This window comes from Diadema setosum, chromosome 13 (assembly GCF_964275005.1).
Source record: "Diadema setosum chromosome 13, eeDiaSeto1, whole genome shotgun sequence".
Lineage (NCBI taxonomy): Eukaryota > Metazoa > Echinodermata > Echinoidea > Diadematoida > Diadematidae > Diadema > Diadema setosum.
Genome location: NC_092697.1, coordinates 32,630,311 through 32,652,612, shown reverse-complemented (window position 1 = coordinate 32,652,612; position 22,302 = coordinate 32,630,311). Strand labels below are relative to the sequence as shown.

General features: G+C 38.4%; 1 protein-coding gene across 1 annotated transcript in view; it reads right to left on the bottom strand.

Moving 5' to 3' along the window:
- Window positions 1-5,960: 5,960 nt before the first annotated feature.
- LOC140237288 (ankyrin repeat domain-containing protein 13C-B-like) overlaps window positions 5,961-22,302 on the bottom strand; it is a 50,112-nt gene continuing 33,770 nt past the window's right edge. The window contains exons 5-11 of the mRNA XM_072317229.1: window positions 12,227-12,438; window positions 11,172-11,371; window positions 10,159-10,249; window positions 9,424-9,503; window positions 8,422-8,494; window positions 7,564-7,693; window positions 5,961-6,612 (exon numbers count right to left, since the gene is read on the bottom strand). Of these exons, the coding sequence (XP_072173330.1) occupies window positions 6,479-6,612; window positions 7,564-7,693; window positions 8,422-8,494; window positions 9,424-9,503; window positions 10,159-10,249; window positions 11,172-11,371; window positions 12,227-12,438 (920 nt within the window). The 3' untranslated portion in view covers window positions 5,961-6,478. The remainder of the gene's footprint in view (window positions 6,613-7,563; window positions 7,694-8,421; window positions 8,495-9,423; window positions 9,504-10,158; window positions 10,250-11,171; window positions 11,372-12,226; window positions 12,439-22,302) is intronic.

Sequence of the window (22,302 nt, the reverse complement as noted above, 5' to 3'; positions counted from 1 at the left end):
TGCCCATTATCTGCTTGATGTACATGATAAAAACAAAATTTCACCTCATTATCCATTAATGAGAACAGAACAAGGAAATTGATCTCTGAAAATGTCGTAACAAGCTGACAATATGAAGGGGGGGGGGGGGGGAGTGCGTACCCCAGTACTGGCTGGGAGTCAAACTTGTTTGAAGTTGGCATTTTTGCTATCAAAATGCAGTGCATGGCTTCACACAACAGCATCAAGAATTTTCAATCCCACGAGACAATGAAAAGGGACGTCTTTGGGCCATACTACTTTTTCCTCCGATAATGTCTTCTATTTTCATCCTACAAGCAAGCCTCTGACTTGACATTTAGACTAGATTACACACTATATTACGAGGGTTACCAGTTTGGATTAAATGCACCTGTTTAGTCAGTAAAAACACAATTAGTTAAACCTTCAACTACACTGTACTGCAAAACAATATTTTTGTGAATTGGAGCTGACTGCCTTTTTTCGTGGCATTAAATTTTCGCAAGTTGCCTCTAACATTTCTTGTGTACAGCGTAGACAAGAACTTTCACATGCATTTTAATTTCGCGAATCTTGGCTCTCGCAAAATTCGTGAAATTAAAATGCACGCGAACATTCCTTGTTTTACAGTATACACTGGCTGAGTGAGCTGCTAGCACCTACGACTAGGAAATGATATCAACGATTTTACTAACCAGGGCAACATGATGTTGTACACTGCCTTGAGCGTTGCACCGTTTGGTATAAAGTATGATATAAGATTTAATTAAAAAGGGTGATAAGTATCAGATAACAAATGAGACTGTGCACATACTTATCATTTGACTACACTGCAAGTTACATGTATCACAAAAGGATGTACATTGTAAGTTTGTGGCTAATATTATAAATGGTATACAAGTCCCAACGGTAAATCGTAATGCAAGTATATTGACCGACATGATATGCAATTCAAAATTTGAGAACATAATAAGGGTAAACCGTCATCATGAGAGCCAGCACGTCATATGTCACATCTTTTAAATTTGATCACTTATATCTGCAGTGATACATGATACAGACATATCTCCCAATGAGGCAGGTATTTGTATTTCCCTTTTGGGGGACACAATGTGATTGGATATTTTCATTCTCTTTATCAAAATGCAGAAATCATATAACATGACTGTGTGTGTCTAATGAATATCATCAGGCATACATGTATTCTACTTAAAGTAACAAGTCATACACTTCAAAATTTCCAAATGATAATTATTAGCTTTTTTTTTTTTACAAGAACCATTTTGAACTCTCAAATGATCAGCATAGGACAGGAAGTATTGTCAGCAATGTCCTAGCAAATTGTGCACAGATTATGTGAAGGAGTTAGATGATATGCATGTACAGCAAACCAGATAATCATTGTTAAACAAGAAAATGAGAAAAAAAATAAACAACCCCTCACAACCCCATCACACACATATTCCTTAGAAGAAAATAAAAATACCTTCAGTTCACATGAAGTATTCATGTTTTGCGAGGAAATGTGACTGACATTTTCTCTCCATCAGCGACAAATGCCTCTTTTGATCCATTGGCTCTTTGTTTCCGCTATCTACAGCATTATAAATATGAGGTATTTTGGTAATATTGGCTTTTTTTCCTTTTTTTTTTTTTTGTGCCCAAACAACACCCCTGTCTGGGGCTTCATAGCTACAGTGTAGTTGAACAATGTACCCATAATGCACTACAGACACTCCCGTCAACAGGACACAAACCACAAATGGGGAAGAATATAAACGTACATGAGAAAAAACCCAGAAAACTACTGTTATACTGTGCTATCATAATTGCTGGAAATCTGAATGGAACGGTATGTAAACGTTTCATGGAAGCCAAATAAAAATTTCAAGATGGGAACCAGTTTCTGTCAGCATTCACTGCACGTACACTGCACGAACATAAAAAGAAAAATATACAGTCACCCTCGCCCAAGTCGAAACCAACATGAGCGGAGAAAATCCTATGACTTTTTACATGAATTTCGACTTAACCAGAAGTACACAACAGAACATACGCATGTTAATATCCATCGGAGCGAATATTTTTCACTGAGACCATTTTTTTACTTGTGCAAGGTCGACCTAACCAAGGTTGACAGTGCATGAAATAAATGAAGAAACTGAGTTGGGTCTACAAGCAGAATTCATATAAAATGTGTCCAATCCACAGATACATGTACATTATTTTCAGATCTGTTTGATAACCATGATCAGCACAAGTTTCTTACTGCTGTGAACTACAAACTGTATTCTGTTTCTCCTTTGTGAACTGAACAGTGCAGAGTGCGTCAAACAAATGAAAAATTAGCAAACCAAAAGTTGAATATCAAAATAGCACCAAACAAGCAACAACATTAAAAAAAAAGGAGTAAAACCACAAAGCAAAACTGGACATACTGACCACTCTGATGATAGCATATTAGCATGTTGCACAGAATGAATTTTGCTACTATAAATGGCCATGAACATGCTTGTATATTATCATAAACAGAGTATTAGAACAGTGGCGTTGCATTTACATTCATGGGATAGCAGATTTTTTCTTAATCATTAGAAATGAACCAAGACAATATTCCAGATCATTGGTAACTTATCTGTCAAATTTGTCACACTCTTGTCTCATTCTCTGAATGATGAAACATTTTCTCCGTAGGCACAGATTTGAGCCTCTAGAGGGAGACATCCAAGCTATGACTACAGAACCAGGAAGTTTTGAATCAATCAACAGCAAGTACTGCATACACACCCCTCAAAAACTAACTAACCAAAATAGAGTGCTGCATTCATGCTTTCCACAGCTGGCTATTCAGCACAAGGTGCTTTGTACACATCTACTGCAACTTAGTCATCATAAAAATGTGCTGTATGAAGCCGTGTTTAAAAGGCTATTAAAGAACAATTGGTGGTGTTAAAACGCATTACACAACATGGTGCATGCTCAAGTAGAAAGATATATGTACCGCACTTTCGCTGAGCTCAACCCCCTACATATCTCAACGACAAAAAAAAAGAAAAGAAAACAAACTCTGTAATAGTCAAAGGAGCTGATATTCAAGAGAATAACTTGCCAGAGTTGATGCTGCTTAACAGTCCTATTAGACTGCAAGCAGATACATACGGTACTGGAAATGTGGACATTTTCGCAGTGTGGAAGTCTATGTGTATTTCACAGGACCAGGAACTAATGCAAAAACAAAAGCACACCAATATTTTTGCTTGTTGTATAAAATACCATCCAATGTTTCGCTATTGCAGACTTAAAAACCAGTAAAATTTATCTTACCTGGCCAAGCAAAAATTTTCACTTTCACAGTATTTCAAATTGATTCTCCAATAGTCTGGCACAACAATATTCACTGGAGAACAAAACGTATACAAACGACATAGACCGGAAGCTAACTGAACCAAGAAAGAGAAAAAAAAAGCACATACACCAACAAATGCAAAATACATGTATGGTAATGATCAATTATAATGTTGTCCACAGATTCTTATCATGGGAACAGGTTTGTGCTCAGTAAACTTGGTGCCTCATAGATTGCAGTTTAATCCACGTTGGACATATACCAGCCGGGGCGCCTGAAACAAAAGTGAAAACTGCACGGTGAAATGTTGGATAAACAGCATGCTAACAACTGTGAGTTACTTCTCTCTCTCTCTCTCTCTCTCTCTCTCTCTCTCTCTATCTATCTATCTATCTATCTATCTATCTCTCTCTCTCTGGGTCTCTCTTTCACACACAGATACACACAAACACATTTGGTATTAAACATGTTCACAAGCCTTCATTTTAAACTACCAGTGATCCATATAAAATAGGAAACAAAGATTACAATAACTACTACTAGTAGCGGAAGCAGAAGTGTCCAATCGTATTTCAATTTTTTAGGCATCGTTTATGTTGCTAAGAAATCAGAACTCAGAGAAGTTCATCTCTAATCCCAATTGTGGAAGAAAAAAAAAAAGAACATGATGGACAAATGATGTTGTTTTTTTCAAATGCATCTTGCTCAGAGGCTTACATATTGGGGCGGAAAATAAACCACCACCACAACCACAAATTTCCTCGCAAATCTCCTATAAGACAGTGGCAAGGAATAGTGCCGACTAAACATGATTCCATATTTCTGCAGTCACATCAACCTCCAAGAGAGTCTATAACTTGGAGTTTAAGTACCTGAGAGCTGTGATACATCTCCTCAAAACCAGTGGTAAGATTATATGGTCCTTGTTCGACTTTCACTCTAGTGTCTCGCTCTAGTCTTTTGAACGTCTTCCAGACTCCAAGAAGTGAGAGTAACTGGGACGACAGACAACACAATGACCCCACACACTTCAGTAAAGAGCACAATACAACAATAAGCAGCTATGCATCAACCACATTGCAGCATTTTAAAGATGATTCTCAGCCTGCCTTCAAGGCTGAATGATTTTTTTAAAACACACATGTGCAGCCTCCATCTCATTCTTTTTTAACTATCTACTGTGATAGTCCCTTCTAGTCGTAGAAATATAACGCAATATCTTCTCTCATTCAAAATCAGCAGAAGAGCATGCGCAACTTGGAAGTCAGACTATCAAAGTCTACCTAATGCAGCCCTTTTTCAGTTTTATTTCATATAGAGCAGCGTCTTTATTTGTTGTTCTGAGCCACCTGACAAATCTGCTTAAGCCTTATCAGAGCTAGTTTACGACTACCGTGTCAAACCAAACCTGATGAGCCTTGAAGGGAGGCTGTCATTCAGCAAAGTTTGACTCTACCAACGTACTAACCAAACAAGTGACCTTACAACAGCCCAATAACATTGTTAAACAAAAACTCCCGAATACTAAGCGTTAAAGCTTTAAAGCTCTTAAGTATTTTGATAAGGAAGCAGATGGCTCCTCTTGAAAAAAAAAAAAAAGGATAAACAAAACTGTTATGCCTGCATGATAGAATGATGTGTATGCATTACTGTTTGCTTCAGGCTCTCTTTTCAAAATCTAGCATTTCCCCTGAAGAGAAATAACAAAACGAAATGATCAATATGGCAAGGGAAGACTTCCGACCTTTTCGCTCGTTGAATCCCAACCATCAAGCCTCTTTGTCTTGCAGCAGACGGTTTTTCGCTAAAAGTCCTGAAGATGATCGACTGTCTGATTCGAGGAGAGTGTCCTCACTTTGCATAGCACTGAAGGGGAATCCAAGAATAGGCCTATCCTAGCTCACAATGCAGTGTCATTTAGCAAAAAAAAACCAACAACAACAAAAAACAGAAGATACACATCACTGCTCGGTATGCTGCTAAAAAGACAAATCTAACATGATCTTATAAGGAAATACTTCAGGTGACAAGAACAAACCGCATGATGGGAAAAAAAAACCCCAAGAAAAACGAAAAACTCTGAAAACATTTGATCTCGAGTCATATCACAACGAGGTACACAATGTATGTATGGGTGTCCTTTCTCGCCGAAGATGACCGTCTTGTGTTGGATTTGAGGCCTATCTCAAGCAGACTCTTATATAGGCACTGCACACTACACATCACATACAGGTATCAATAGTGACTCAGGACTTTTCTAGAGTGATTAATTTGCGACTGAAAAATTATAGCAATGGAATGACAAATCTGTTTTACCCTTGTAAAGAAACAGAGTTAGACATTTCCCACCTTGGCAATGATATATGTTGTAAAATGTATTGTGCAGACAGTGATTTGAACTAGAATCTCTCTCAAAACAAAATGGAGTTCAACTGCATGAAATTCTATCTATTTTGGAGGACTTGCAAAAGCTGTGGAACACCTTTAAACACCAGCTATATTGAGTGTCCTAAGAAACATTGCTGTCTTGATGAATTTCCACCAGTCATATGCAGCTATTACAGCCTACAGCCGTGTATATCAGCATATGAATTCAGTGACACTAATCTTTACCTGTGCATAAACTGAGAGACCTTGTACTTTACTAGTCTTCATACAGAAACCCATCCCTCCCCCTTCTCTATCAATAAGGACTCTTGCAATGCTTTTGCCAAATGTCCATTGTTAAAAGGAAGTAACTGAAGGTATAGTGTTAAATGCAGGAAGATGATTTTACTTTCTACGATCTTGTGTCCACATACTCACAAAGTACTGTTCCGAGTACCAAGTGTATTCTGATACTACGGAGTCATCATTACAATTTATCTGTCCAACACACATGAGCACAAAACAAAGAAGAAAAGACGTAAGAAGTCATACTCAAATGGCTCAACAGTACATGAGTTTTCATAAAGACTAAAACTACGTAGAGAAATAAAACTGGACTGGCTTGTTCACAACAGCACAAAATAATGACATAACTGCAACTTCGGAGAAAGACTCAGTTGACCTCAGTGAGCAATGGCCTGCCCCACACCTTGTCCTCATCAGCAAGCCAGGAAATTCAGGAGGTCGTTTTCAAGGATAACAGCGCTAAAGGTCGCGAAATCTGCTGGAGTTCTGGCGATAGTCCGAGGGAATGGTGAAGAGCGTGGGGCTGAGGTTGTCGCGGTACTGGAACGCCTGGAACGTGACGCGGGCTGTGATGGTCGGAAGGACGGGAACGTCTGCGGGGGGAGGAGGGAAGAGACAACAGTGAGCTTTTGATTCTCACAACTAACATAATCTTAATCAACATTGAGACGTAGTGCACGTTATTCTAGCTGAGAGTCACATTAGCACCTCATTCTTACGAAATCAAGTATATTCAAGATGATTTGGTGTTGTGATAAAACACGGAATGTCCACATTGATCGGCACCTTTCACATGCCATAACTTTTACGCTTTACATCCTTGCACATAAATTTATAAACCTTGTTGCAATAGCTAGAACGAGTGTGTAGCAAGCAGTGTGCGACCATCATAGCTGGTATTATGGGGACATACTACTAGTACTACACCAGCATGAACTTTTTATGACCAAGATAACGTCACTATTCACAGATCATAAAATCTGCATCATTCAATCTCAAAGTCCCTCTTTTGTGGCTAAGGATACAATGGACTGACATTCCATACTACATATGAAGTCTTCTGAAATGAAACAAACATCATTATACTACTGGAAAAGTGGAAATTTTAGCACGAATAATCATTCGCACTCGGCCTGGTAAGATTAATTTCACATGGTTTTAATTCCGCATAATCAAAATCTAAAGTGGTACAATATAAAGCAAGCAAAAAAAAATGCAAGTTTTCTCATGTCGTGTGAAATGCGCAAACATTAAAATTTCCACATCGCGAAAGCGAAGAGTTTCCACTTTTACTGTACATCTGCTCAAGTTTAGATATCTACAGATGTACACTAAATTGCAAATTTACAAAGACAATTATTTTCCTTTCCAGACACAAAAAAAAAATCACATGTTTCTTTTATTATCTAAAGAAATAGATAAGTAAAAACATATTTCATTTGTACAATATGGGAAAGACACAAGAGCATTTGAATCTACAAAATAACTGTTAGCACTGATAGCTCTGGATTAGTTTTGTGCATTTACTTCCTTTATAAACTTACCAATCTTAATTGGGAATCCTGGTGGGAGCTTCAGCTCGACGAATTCTCTTAACTTGCTGAAGTGCTTCATGGAGGTCAGTACTTCTAACATGTTGAGGAGGTCTGTCACTTCCATGGGGAAATCTTCACTCTGTGATACAAAGATCACCATCAAGCATTCACAAGTCATCAGAATACCTAGTACTGAAACAAATGTCTCCAGAAGAGACTGGAGCATGAGGAGACTCGCTGTGTATTGTGAAGGTTGGCCAGTCTTGGATATATCTGGCAATCCCCATAACAAGATTTATACGAAGCACATACCCAGCTGACGAATCTCGCCTGGAGTTGAAAGTAACCGATGAGCATACTGATACACATCTGTGCATCCAAGATGTATATTTGCTGACAAGCAATTCTGTTTTAGCAGGCCCGAGTTAGTCATTTTTTTTTTATGTAGCCTGGTGGGCAGTAAATGAAGATCAATTCATTTGGGTTAACCTTCACATAGTCTCCCCACTCTCCAGACCCTTTAAATATTTACTTTAGTCATGCCAAATTCACTCTGGTACCATTGCTGTAATTATAGAGATAATACTTAAACTCTGCAATTCTTTCCTAGCAGGCCTCAATAGCTGACCATGGACCCTTTTTGATTTTGTGCTATAATATCATGAAGCAATATTCTTCCTTTTCACATGAGATGATGTAATTGAAACTAGAAATAAGGATGCTTTAATGTTCTAGCTAACTTTTATGACTGCAGTGATGGTGTCAGACAAATTCTTGGCACGACTTCTAAACATCTGCGTCACATTACTGACTACAATTGTGCAATGTAGGATGAGCCATCAGATTAGTTTCCATAGTTACACTCACCATGGCAACCGTTGCTTTGAACATCTTCCTCATCTCCTTGCTCACTCTTGGTCTTCCTAGTAGCGTTAAGGCTCTGAAAGTGGATGAGATGATAATATACACAACATATTATGAACCAAACTTTCACACATTTCCTCACATTCAAGGAACCCCATCATGAATGTGTTGTGTATGGGGATGAATCACTTTCATGGCTATGAGCATTTCACTTTCAGTAATATGTCTCCAAGAGTTACATGTTACCTTGATGTGTTTGACAACAATAATAATGGCTAATATGAAAGGACGTGAATGAATCATGTGCATCTTTTATGACTTTATTCAGGCTACAGCAATAAACCCCATATCATTTCTAACCTTTCGAGATAAAGGGAGGCAATGTACTAATTACATATTCACTTTCACAGTTACTGTAGCATTTTGGACTTTGGTGAGCTAATTACAGGTATCTTTTTCATGATCACTGACATCACAGTCACTCTCCAAAGCCAATGTTTCAAGGTCTTCATAAAATGCCTCAATAGATAATAAAGCGGCATTCATTATCATTGTAACTTTTTTTTTTGTGACAATTGTACAATCTTGCTCCAACTCTTGCTGGGACATTTCTTTGATTCAACTGATGTTAGCATGAAATCCTGTCCTTATTTGAGGGAAAATTTCCTTGATGAGTGTTCTCCCACGAGGACTTGCAGCGGTATTGGCAGAAGAAAGAAACTATACCACTATAAGGATTACTAAATTCAATAAGAATCTACTGACAAGCAATCACTCACTCTACATTGATAAATTCGTCCGTGTTCCATGCTACCTACAAACTGTATGATGACCCAATAATGCTTGACATCAATTTCTATGGACAAACTAACTGATATCTAAGTGCTACCGATGAGGACACACTAATGCCTTGATATCAACTTCTGGGGACAGCCTAACTGGTCAAATGTTGCCTATGAGGATTCACTAATGCTTCGACTTCTGAGGACAAGCTAAAAATCTCACCTCCCCCTCTCAGCTGTGACATACTCTTCCCACGTCATCTGAGACTCAGGAGGCGGAGGTAAGGATGGTCTTCTTTGTGTCTGTCATTACGAGGAGAGAATGGGAGAGATGGGGATTGCATTATGATGAAGATAATAATGATGACATCGTATGCTGATACACATTTTATTTCCATGACATGACACCAAGCAATGAAAAAATAAATAAATAAAAATACACTAAAAATCGGAGAGGGATAGAGATAGAGAGATAGTGGGATTGCATTACAATAAAGATAATGATGATGAAATTATATGCTGATATACATACACACATTTTGATCCGATAACATGATACTAAGCAGTGAAATGCACACTAAAAAAAAAAAAAAAAAAAAAAAATCAAAGAAGACCATGATTCATAATACATATGAATAGATGATTTAGTATATATATTTGTGTGTGTGTGTGTGTTAAAGTATATTCAAATTTCATAATCTTACCTCTTTAATAGTATAATTTAAAATAAATTAACACATTTGTAGGACATTGCCTTTGCTTCACACACACACACAAATATATAGATATATATATCATTGTTATATTGTCATATTCCCAACACAAATATGTCAAACATTCATAATTATGCTACAACATGGGCAAAGTTTTTCACTGAAAGATCTAAAGTCCACATGATCCAGTATCACACAATCCCCCAGAAATCTTTGTCCAGCTATCAGTGACAGGTGTCTGATACCTGAAAGGTGTCCTCCACTGGGGATCCTTTACTTATACTCTCAACAGCTGCCTTGTTCCTCTGCACATCTTCATCTGATAAGTGTTCTCTCCTGTAAGACCAGGAGAGACAGACAAAATGCACAAATATAATATTCTCAGTTGTGGAGTAGATGCAAGACGAGAGGGTTATCCCATCATATTCACAGGTGCAGTTACAAGACTTGGGAATTATCCACATATCATTCCTTCTTGTGTTCATTTCCACTTGACAGATATTCTCTCCCATGAGAGAGAGAGACGGAGGGAGAGAGAGAAAATACTGGCATATATTCACAGCTGTAAATGTGTGTAGTTACAAGATTTGGGAATTATCCACATATTATTCTTTCTTCTGCACTTTTCCCCTTCATAAATTCTCTCTTCTGAGAGAATAGGGAAGAGAAAGAGTAGGAACTCACATCTGTCTGACGCCATACAATTCCATGAGCGGAGAAGGAATCCAATGATGCAAGTGTCAAAAATTCAGAATATCATTTCATTTTTTGATAATTCTTGGTATCGCCAATGTGCAAAAAAACTTCTGTGCACCCTGCAGAGCCCTGTCACAGATGTACTGTGGGATTCCTCAGGAGCATTGTCACTTCTGGTTGGTTTGCGTGTGTCTCAGTTCCCATGCGATTCAATGCAATTTTTGTCTGCTTTTCTTTCTTTGCCGCTTTTTTCTTTGGTCAGAATTAAGCTTTAAAAAAAAAGAGTTTAAAACTTCTAAATTTTACCGATTTCTTGTCACTAGAGTCATGGTTTACTACTGTGAGGCTTCGATGTGATGGTCACATGATGGGAAGTGAAGAAATCTTCAACAACAACAAAAAATACCCCTGGATTAAGATGGAATGTGACCTGATGAATGCATTTGCAGCCCAAACCGAATGCAACTCTGTCCCCTGATCTATCCCATAATGCATCTAAAACGCTACTCGCTGCACGGCACTTAGGTACTGGCGATACCAAGAATTACTTGAGGGCACTTGCCTCTTTCTCGACTCAATGGCGACCCCACTGACGTCGTAGAAGTCGGCGAAGAAGCTGCCGACGAGCTCCCGCTTGTCCTCCCGGAAGAGCCAGCCGCTCTGGGAGCGGTTGAAGGTGATGGGCTTGGTGGAGATGTTGACGGTGACGACGTCGCTGCTCATGAGGATGTCGACCTCCTCCTCCAGCTCTGCCTCCGATTGCTGGATGAGGTTTGTGGGAGGAAGCATGTACAATAATTTTCAACAACAAAAAAAAAAGAAGAAGAAAGCAACTGTCTATAATAGGTATCAAACTGTCCTAAATTTTCATAAGCATCCCCTTCAACTCCAAACACCATAATGGTAATGATTATGATAACAATAGTAGTAATGATAACAATGTTAACAATGATAAGAATATTATTGCCAATATTCTAATCATTATCATTATCATCATCATCATCATGGTTATTATCATTATTAATACCATTATTATCATCAATTCTAATGAAAAAGCCAAACCTACAAATGTACTCATATTTTTACTGTAACAAACGCAAACAGAAGAAAACTGACCAGAAATGAATACAATTTATTCTCGATGGAATCCCATTTTCTATGCTCAATTTTCCACTTATAAATCATACTTTTACTGGGCGGCATCAGCTCTCAATGTACCTGGTATTGTAAGGTGTAAATAAATCACTGAACACATATGTTTGTAATTCTGATATTAGGAAAGTGTTTAAATGGCATTGAATTTCTCACATGTAAATGTAACTTAAACCACCATTTTGGAACTACACATGAAGATGCCCTTTGCCCCACATTCTCTTTGTTTTGGATGACGAGGTTTGCAAAAGTAATATACATCTTGGGGGCTACAAAGTTTGTGGCAACATTTACAAGACTTAGTGTTTAGATGCTCATAAATCTAGCTTGGAGGCTTGATCTCTAAGTGCTTCATACAACCTGTGAGCTAGGGAGAAACTTTCATGGGACAAGATGAAAGAGTTTGCATTGGGGGAATAACTTCACAAAATGAGAACGCCTGAAAGCGAATCGTTTGCGGCTCACCTCGTAGGATAATCTTTGGTAGATTTTGTTCTCGTTGTCGAGGAACACCAGGGACCTCTCCGGGGTGACGGTGCCATCAAAGAGGAACGTCAGGTCCCCCTTCTGCCACTTCATCTCCGAGAAGTCCACCAGGGTGGTGTCCACCCGGATCTGCGCCCCCTTTTTGTATATCCGGCAGGTGTCGGAGGGTAGGATGCGGGAGACCAGGGGGACTGTGGAATGGTGGAGAAGGAGGAAGAGTACACTTTTAATATTTTTTCATTTGGTGGTATGCTGTTAGATTGAAGGGCATTTAATGCCAAGTACAGCTAAAGGTTATTCTCTTTTTCTTCTTTTTTTTCTTTGAGGTCTACAAGTGTATGTCAACTTATCTGTAGCCATTCACTTGAGGTTGCAGTTGGGATCCATTATATCAATCTCTTCACGGTACATCACCTACACACATTAAGGAACTCATCCATCCGTACCAACCTACCGGAGTGCATCGTCTCCATGGACACTGGTTTCTCATCCACATCACACAGGAAACGCTTAACCCTCGCTTACCCTTACACTTATTACCCCATAACATTGTACACACTGTCCAAAGTTCCTGACACAGAAGGGGTTAACTGTTTGTGTGCTTTGAGTGCTGATTAGCACAGAAAACCCCATAGCATTGTATACACACTGTCTTAAAGTCCCTGGCAACAAAAAAGTTAAGGGAGTTTTCTTACTAATGATCTTTTACCACATGAGGGTCGTCTCTCTGGATCAGGGTACTACAAGCCAACATGCCTACTGGCTACTGGCTACTAATACTCTCTGCTGGGCTAGTATATTGAAAGGGCACTTGCCTACTTGTGCAAGAGGAATATCTATTGCAATGCCCTTTGGACTAAACTCCCTTTCAGTCTTCCGTCACCCCCATCTTTCTCCTTCTCCCCCCCCCCCCCCCTCAACAACTGGAACATATGGCAAGCACAGATATTCGCGTGCTTTTATTTTCGTGCAGGTTTCTGGTCACATGAAATGGATGAAAATTTCAACACCACAAAAATTTTTACTTTTTACATTGTGCTCTTCATGGTAAGATATTGAATAAGGCTGAATAAAACAATAATGCTGAACTTCTATGCTTGAACAGATGCTCCCTTTAAATTCATTCTATGGGACAGTTTGACCTAGTAAGTCACATATCCCCTGACTCCCATTCATCGTCAATTCCCCATCTATCACAAACGGAGAAACTCAGCCTTAAACCATATAAAATGCTCACAATTACTCTCCATGGGGGAAAAAACCCATCGTTTGATGATCTCTTCCATGAAAATCATGCCTGCCAAATTCTAGGCAGACCCCAGTTGCATCTAATATGAGAAATAGGATCATATCTGAAAGTTTGATCTTGTGTGCTATAAGTGCTCATGATCACTTCAAGGTACAAGGAAAAAACAATGAATTTTCACCTAAAAACCACAACATGCCCATAAATTTCATACATTGTAGCTTTATAAAACCAGCAGGTACATGTATTAGGTCTTGTCAACTGTTAGACTGTAATGAAATGCAATCTCTCACAAACATATTTACTTTGTAATGAAAAAAAGAAGAAGAAGAAAATATGACCTACTTTCATTTTCAGTTCACCCCCAGAGTTGCCTCAAACCATGGTCATTGTTGTCTCACAATACATTGTATTCCACCTGTTGTGTTTAGACTTTGCTCTACACTTATGGCACTCGGCTAAATTAATGAACAGAATTTGAATGGAATGCCAGTGCGAGAAAGATATGTTTAGCACTGCTGTATTCTCCTGAAAGGTGCCCACAGGTTTGTGTGAAAACAAAAAAAACAAAGAGGGAACAACAACCTCTAGGTGGGGTAAGACGGTGAACAAAAACAGCAAACTGTGCCTTGAAATGATGGTTTATATAAAGGTAAAACAAAGATTTAAAGATGGGCAAATATTTCTATGGTAGCTGAAAAAACAGCATCGGGGTCCTAGGGGGAAAGAAATACCCATTTTCACGGAAAACAGAGATATATAATCACAAGAAATATGACAGAAACTGACTCCTCTGTACCCCATAAATTTCAAACAAGATAATGATCAATGAAAGAAAAAAAAACTCTGTCATCTCTGTTATTTTTTTTTTCTTAGCATGTATGTCCATAAATCATAAATTTTGGGTGCAGTGGGTCACATCTTCCATTTTAGCACACTTTGTAGATATGCTATTTGCTCCCTTAATCAGCAGAGCATGGTACAACTATGCGTGGGAATACATGCATGACATCTTGCCAAGGATCACCTGGCTTCACAGTCGCAATTACTTTGTCTTTCTTCTACCACCTGTCCAAGCTAGGAGAACACAATTGGAATAAAACAAGACCTTAAAATACAATAGAAAAAACAACAACAACTCACTCATACAGCTGGTGGTTGGACAGGCTTATTAATATCTCTTGTGTCCATAGTGAGCTGTTTACAGACAGCATACATTGTTTACTCACAGAGGCTAATTAGGCGACACAGTGTTTACAAATACTTGAAGCGCACCAAAAATAGAAGGATGATAATAAAGATAGCCATAATGAGTCCTGATATAAATTTGCACAATGGATGATATAATGCACAAACACTGTTCTGTTAAAAAAAAAAGAAATAATGACCTTGGAAGTCTGATGTACTGTAGCACTGTCTGCCCCAATGTCTTTTGAACCATTTCATAGGCAATTCAGTGTTAGAGCTTTGCATTGGCTAGGACTGTGCTGCTAATTTTGTTCTTCTTGGGGTCTTGTTTTTTCTGTGTGTCATGACCTGATAAAGAGGTGGTATTTTATTCACGCGGGAGCTTTATTTTTCGAAAATATACTTACAATACATACTATTAAGTATCACAATTATTACTGTCGCTAAATTACAATATACAATTATCATTGTGTTGAAACAGATTGTGAGGGTGATATGGGTGACATGGTGTAGGGCGACATTTTGATAGCAATCTGTCACAGATTCCCCCACTGCACTGATAATCTCTTGCTTTTACCATTGCATACAAGAGCAAGAGTGATGACAAGATTGATGTAAAACATTAATGTACAGTTTGTATGGTAACTGGAGTGGACCTCCACCAAGCAGCTCATTTCCACCCATATACACATAATCATGCTAAAAATGGCCCCATATCCCAATGATAGAGAATCCTTTCTTGTGTCTGGACCTTGACTCCCTGCTACTGCACCTCAAATGCACTCAGTGTGAATATGCGCACTTCAAATACACACAACTTGAATTCCCTGGTTTATTTGGCCCTATTTGCAAATGATAAAGATTTCTTCTTTTTTAAAATAAATTTTGGTTCCAGATGGTGATCAGGATTACTCCCAAAATTCAATCATCTGTTCCTAATGTCATTATCAACTTTTCCTGAAAATTTCATCGAAATCCATCTCAACTTTTTGAGTTACTTTGTAAACAGACAGACAAACCTATGTCGGCAAAAACTTTACTTCCTTGGGGGAAGGTAATGATCAACTAATAGTATCAATGGGTGATCATATCCTGCCATAAAGTAATACAGGACAAAGATTATCTTCGTATATGATGCCAGTAATCTGCAACACTGTTTAACACAGGGCTCTAGATATTTCTGTGCACTTTGCCCCCATACAGAATCTCACATCATTTTTGCTCTGTCGGACAAGACTACAGTCTGATCTTCACTACTCATTTCATTTTTGTCCATAGGTAGTACTCTGCTGTTTATGACAACATGACTTCAAAAAGACATTCTATCTCAGTACTAACCCGTTGAGGACGAGTCCAAGAATATTCGGGCAAGCTTCTATGGGAAATGCGTGTTGTAGTACAATCAAACCGTCCTAAACAGGTTAAACATATGCATGGAAACTTACTTACAATGGGTTGGAACGACCATTAAGACGGAATTGCCATTTCCTATCTAATACCTTAAAGTATTGATCACATGACCTTCACAAGGCCCATTCACACACACACACATTGAAAAAATGCTAATTGAGCCGCGATTACAACAACGTTTGTTTTTGTTTTGTTTTCTATGGTTCCCACATACACAGGCTTGAAAAAATTTGCAATCCCAATTGCATTATAGTTCATGAAGATCAATTTTTGCTCAAATCTCAGTGGTTTCAGCGGGGCCAACTTGAACATGTGTGACTCTTGGAGTTCGGCCAAACTTTGACCAGAGTGTCCCAAGCGCCTTGCATTATGGGATATCAACAAAAAAATTAATAAAACTGGTGTGATTTCATACAGCTTTCATTCAAACTCAGCACAGTAAATAATCACAACTATTCAGGTAAAAAGTACAATTCATTTCAAAACCATTGCAGTTTTAGTGGTGTACGGATGATTTGAAGTCACAGTTATTACAACTGTATGTCCACACACATTCCCCCCCCCCCAAAAAAAAAAAATTGTTGTTGTTGTTGTTGTTTTGTGGGTTTTTTTTTGCGACGCGATTCAAATTTTGACCTCAATAATTACAACTCTTGGTGGCTGTGAGAATGGGCCCATGGTGTATATTTTTCCCCCTTTATTCCCCCCTCACTCCCTTCATGCACACTGTCATAATATTTTTATATATTGGAATGATTTTACAAAATGAGCAACGTACAATGAGTCCCTAAACATTTCGATTAGTACAAAGGCTAAGCTCACAAAGTTGATAATACAGCAAGAATAACACAATGTGCCCTTTTTTATTTGATCAAAATCACCTTGTTTACGATCAAATTAAGTGGAGTTATTTGATAGGTGCCTGTAAAATGCTCCCTGATTGCTTCAGCCTTGCAGCCATCGTGTGCGGGCGAAGCTTTGATTCCGTCAATCCTTCCACCCGTCTGGGCGGTCCCGGCGAAATGCATAACTCAGTTAAACGATACTTTAATTTGCAACTAAAGCGACATGGTGGGAGTCATTTGCATAATTGCTCCCAGTGAAAACAACGGCCCAATATTTCACAATGAATTCAACTCGTCCTATTAAATGAGATTGGTGCGAGTGAAAACGTCCTTGGTGCCAATTGTCATCCACAGCCAAAAGGAGTCCGCTGTGAGGCGCACCGGGATCGATGTGTTATTGCACTTAATCAGTCCCCTATCACCAAAATACATGTTGTAAACCACACCTAATGACATACCATACATGGGCATTAAAAAAAAAGAAATATGCACCTAGTTTAGCCCTTTTTTAAAAACATTTTGCTGGTACAAGGCTTCTCAACAAGAAGAACATTGTCTAAGAATTAACAATGTACATACATGTATGTATATGCATCGGATATACAACTGTACACGTGTATCTATATATAGTATTTCACAACCTTCAAACAAAAAAGACACAAGAGAAAATGCATAAAATAGTTTTATACGTGAGTTTATAAACTGGTTGAAAGCTGCGGGGTAGGTCATTTGTTATGGGATATACTGCATGTGACTCATTGATATTGTACTGGAATGTCAATGGTCTTTGCTGATGAATCTTTCATAGTATTGGTCTCCTCATTTCATTTGCAGTATTTGCCATTTCCCCGACTCAACCAGGATTTAACAAGATGATGTATAGAGAACTGCCTTTGAAGGTTAAAGGCGCATAGTCCCGGTGGGTTAGAGGGCGCTGTTGGATGATACTGCTGATCACCGTTAGCATGATACGAAGATTGCCGAAACTGAGCTGTCATCAAGAGTAAAGCACGTAGGTGTTGCTAGGTAACACTGCCTTCGTTGTCTTCTCTGCGCGTCACGCAGTCTGTAGTGATGCCAGGAAGTGTGCTTTATATATATGTGCTTCTTAGTATGACATCACAAAAGAAGCTTGCTAAAGCTGCCATCCCCCTCAGCCGAATCATGAGCCGAACTGTGATCGGACCACTGACTATACAGTGGATCGGACTTCTTTGGACTTGAGGAAATGGGCCAAAGCGTAAGCGCCAAGGAGTCGTCGATAGCGTAGGTCTCTATAGGAAACTTGCGCCGTGCGCCCGCGTACGCATTTGACTAAACCACCGGGACCATGTGCCTTTAAATTATTTGATAGGGGTTAGAGCTGGGATCAGGGTGAGGCATTTGGGTTAGCTTGAAGGTACTGCCAAAGGATAGCATGCCACAATTATAGAATGAACACAAATCCAAATATATAGTCTGCATTTAATCTATTGGTCTATCTCATATAGTATCATCTATGTCTTTCTACCCACTTCAATATCACCTTTATGCACACAACCTACATGTTGTGTAACTCATCAATAATTACATGGATCATGCTGTTCATGTATGTACAACATACTGGAAAGCAAGACATCTTGGTAGCATGAAATTGTCGTGACTTGGAGCCGATGGTCTTTTTTGCGACATGAAATTTTCGTAAATTGTCACTGGCATTACATGCATATAGTGTAGACAAGAACTTTCACAGGAATTCTAATTTTGTGAATCTTGGCTCGAGTGAAATTTGTAAAAGTGTAAAAATGCATATTCCTCATTTGACAGTACGTGTTGTGTGTGTATGCCTTTGTATAACAGCATACTGAGAAGTACTAGTACCAGTCTAGGGGTCTATGCGACACAATGAATGTTCTGTTCACATTCAACTCAGCAAGGGAAACAGTTAAAGGACAAGTTCACCTTCATTAACATAAGGATTGAGAGAATGTAGCAATGTTAGTAGAACTCATCATTGAAAGTTTGAGGAAAATCGGACAATCCGTTCAAAAGTTATGAATTTTTGAAGTTTTTGTGCAGTCACCGCTGGATGAGAAGACTACTGGAGTGTATGATGTCATATGCGTACAACAATATAAGGAAAATATAAAGTGAATTTCACAAAATTTCATCTTTTGAAAAAAAGTACACATTCCCTTGACTCGTTACTGACGTATGTTATGGGTAATATTATTCCCATTGTCTTTGGAAAGAGGCAAGTCAAGTGTTCTTTTATTATGCGAAAAAAAGTGAAAATATGTTAAATTTTCTTTACATTTTCTTTACACTGTTGTATTCATATGACATCACGAACCTTAGTAGTCTCCTCATCCAGCGGTTCCAACACAAAAATTTTAAAAATTCATAACTTTTGCATCGATTGTCCAATTTTCGTCAAACTTTCACTGATGTGTTCTACTAATATTGCTGCATTCTCTCAATCCTTATGTTTATGAAGGTGAACTTGTCCTTTAAATGCTACGTGTAGCAGGGAAGAAAAAAGTGAGAGAGGAAAGGGCATTTTGTACTAGGTGTACCAAGTACACATACATGTAATAAACATTCAACAGAGTGGGATTAAATTGAAGGGTATAAACCACAGACACACATGAGGTACATATATCATAACTGCTTGTATCATAACAACATTGTGCGCTCACATTACAAATCTACTGGTAGTTTAATACACAAAGATGGTTTGTCTTTGCTGTGCCATGTACAATAAAAGTACTGTACCATCAAAGTGTGAGTATGTTCAGGTATTGCCTTGTGGATGAGCAATTTCTGGAAGTAGAAAGTAGATTTTTTTTTTTTTTTTTTGTTTGTTTTTTTTTTTTGGGGGGGGGGAGGGGGCTGGCAGTATTTTCATCATCTTAATATGCATCCAGCACAGTATAGTACAAAATATATGAATTTGCTCTACAAGGTAATTACAGGTGAATCTGTTTTCTTCCTAAAAATGGGCACCATCTGATGAAATTACAGCCCAGAATAATTACTTGGTCTGCTCAGGTGCACCCCGTTTCTTAATTGAAGTACAAAGTCTGGCACTGTTGGTGACAGTCAATTACACGTACTCTAAAATGACAAATTCAGTCTCTTTTTAACGCTGCAAATGACTCTGACCTTTACAGCTACTTCTCAATGACAAGAATAGATGTTCAAAAATGACAGATGATTACATTCGCTGCGCGTAAACTGTCAACACAGAAGACGGCTTTTCTCTTTCGTTAATGAAAATACCGACAGACTCAGTTCTGGAATAGGATGATGATGTATTGGCGTATCATAACAGCTCCAAAAATATACCAAACATTATCACCATGTGCAGAGTTATCATAGCTCTGTTTAAGCTTATACATGCCAACGTATGGCCTGGCAGAGAAAATTAATTTTGGTAGAAATTGGCTCAGTCTCGTCTTGATGTACTTTTTGTGTGTGTCTAGATATTTGCATTAATGACCTTTTGGCAGCCAAGTTATACACTCTGCATACCAGCTCCTACCTGCCATTATAAACTTGTGACATACAGCCTAATGACGTGGTTGGCTAACAAAAAAGTTGATATATTCTACTTATGGCATTTCTTGGTACTTTGCCTAATGTGCATAATGTACTTAAGATTGCCTATTAGTAACTCAGAAATGAGCACTTAGCAAAGGTTATGGACAGACAAAACAAAGCATTAAGTGAACATTTTAAAGAGACAGTCATAGTGTCATTGTATAAGGTGATACTACAGGACTCAATGCTGCCAGCTTATAAGAGATATATGGCACATCACATTGCTACATGTCTGTTTATAGAGTCATCCTTCCTCAAGTTAGAGTTTTAAAATATGCTGGCTGTGAGTTTCAGACTAACTGCAAAGTTGCATTCCCTCCCATAAGGCACTAGTTGTGCACCATACCTTCATACATGTACAATTCATTTTTCAAAACATTCATTTATCGCTCAGTGTGTGATTGGTCTACACCACACCATCTCGCAACATAATGCAATTGAAGCACTCTGCGCTCACCAACAATTTAATAAGAGATGTTTATAAAGTTGAGTGCTTGTAATGACAGAGGAGGTAGTGGTGGTGAATAGGGGGGGGGGGGGGGGGGTTGGTTCAGTCGATGAATTTGAGTTCATCAATCGGGCAGTCAAGCTTCCACACGCACACAGTCGAGCTTCCACACGCACACAGTTGATCTGGTCCATGAAGCTAAGCCGGATTGCAAGCCCCTCCAAGAGATTATTTCTATTCTAGCTGTCATTGAACCTGGCATGAACTGGGACACCAAGTCTAACTCCCATTCCAGAGTAGATAAGATGCCATTTACCGTGGATGCCCCCCTCCTCTATGTATCGCTGGTCATGCAGTTAAAGACATAAATGACAGTGGCGTGACAATAGATTTGAAAGGTCAATGCCAGCTTTTAATACTGGGGAGAGCTAGAGATCTTATCAGTTGGTGTTGTACCTCCTTGGACTCCTTCCAATTTTGTCTCATCCTACTTCAAAGGACTTATAAAGAGCAGTTAGGAATAGGATTAGGATGTGAGATTACTATAAGGAAGGGAATATGGAATATGGGTCCATGCAGGATTCAAAACATGATTAAAGGGATGGTTTAGTTTTGGTTGAGATGGGGGTTACGGTTTTAACTTTTTGCAAGATAATTAGAAATCACTTTAAAGGAAATATATATAACAAGAGCAAACAGCGCTGAAATGAATTACTGAGTTTATATGATGAAATTTGGTTTTGAATCAGCTGAGATATCCAAAAACAAAGCAAAATTAAGTGGTCCTAATAAAAGGTGAGTCCCACCTTTAAAGAAGTTTCCAGTTACAATGTAAGTTGATGAAAATCGGTTTGGAAATTTTTTGTTTTGCTTTATTTTTTGGATATCTCAGCCATTTCAAAATCAATTTTCATCATATAAAATATCAATTCCTCTTCGACTTGTATGCTCTTTAAAGGACAAGTTCACATTCATTAACATAAGGATTGAGAGAATGCAGCAATATTAGTAGAAATATCAGTGAAAGTTTGAGGAAAACTGGACAATAAATGCAAAAGTTATGAAGTTTTAAAACTTTTGTGTTGGAACCGCTGGATGAGGAGACTACTAAGGCTCGTGACGTCATATGAGTACGACAGTATAAAGAAAATGTAAAGAAAACTCAACATATTTTCACTTTTTTCGCATAATAAAAGAGCACTTGACTTGCCTCTTTCTAAAGGCAATGGGAATAATATTACCCATAACATATGTCAGTAACGAGTCTAAGGGAATGTGTACTTTTTTCAAAAGATGAAATTTTGTGAAATTCTCTTTATATTTTCCTTATATTGTT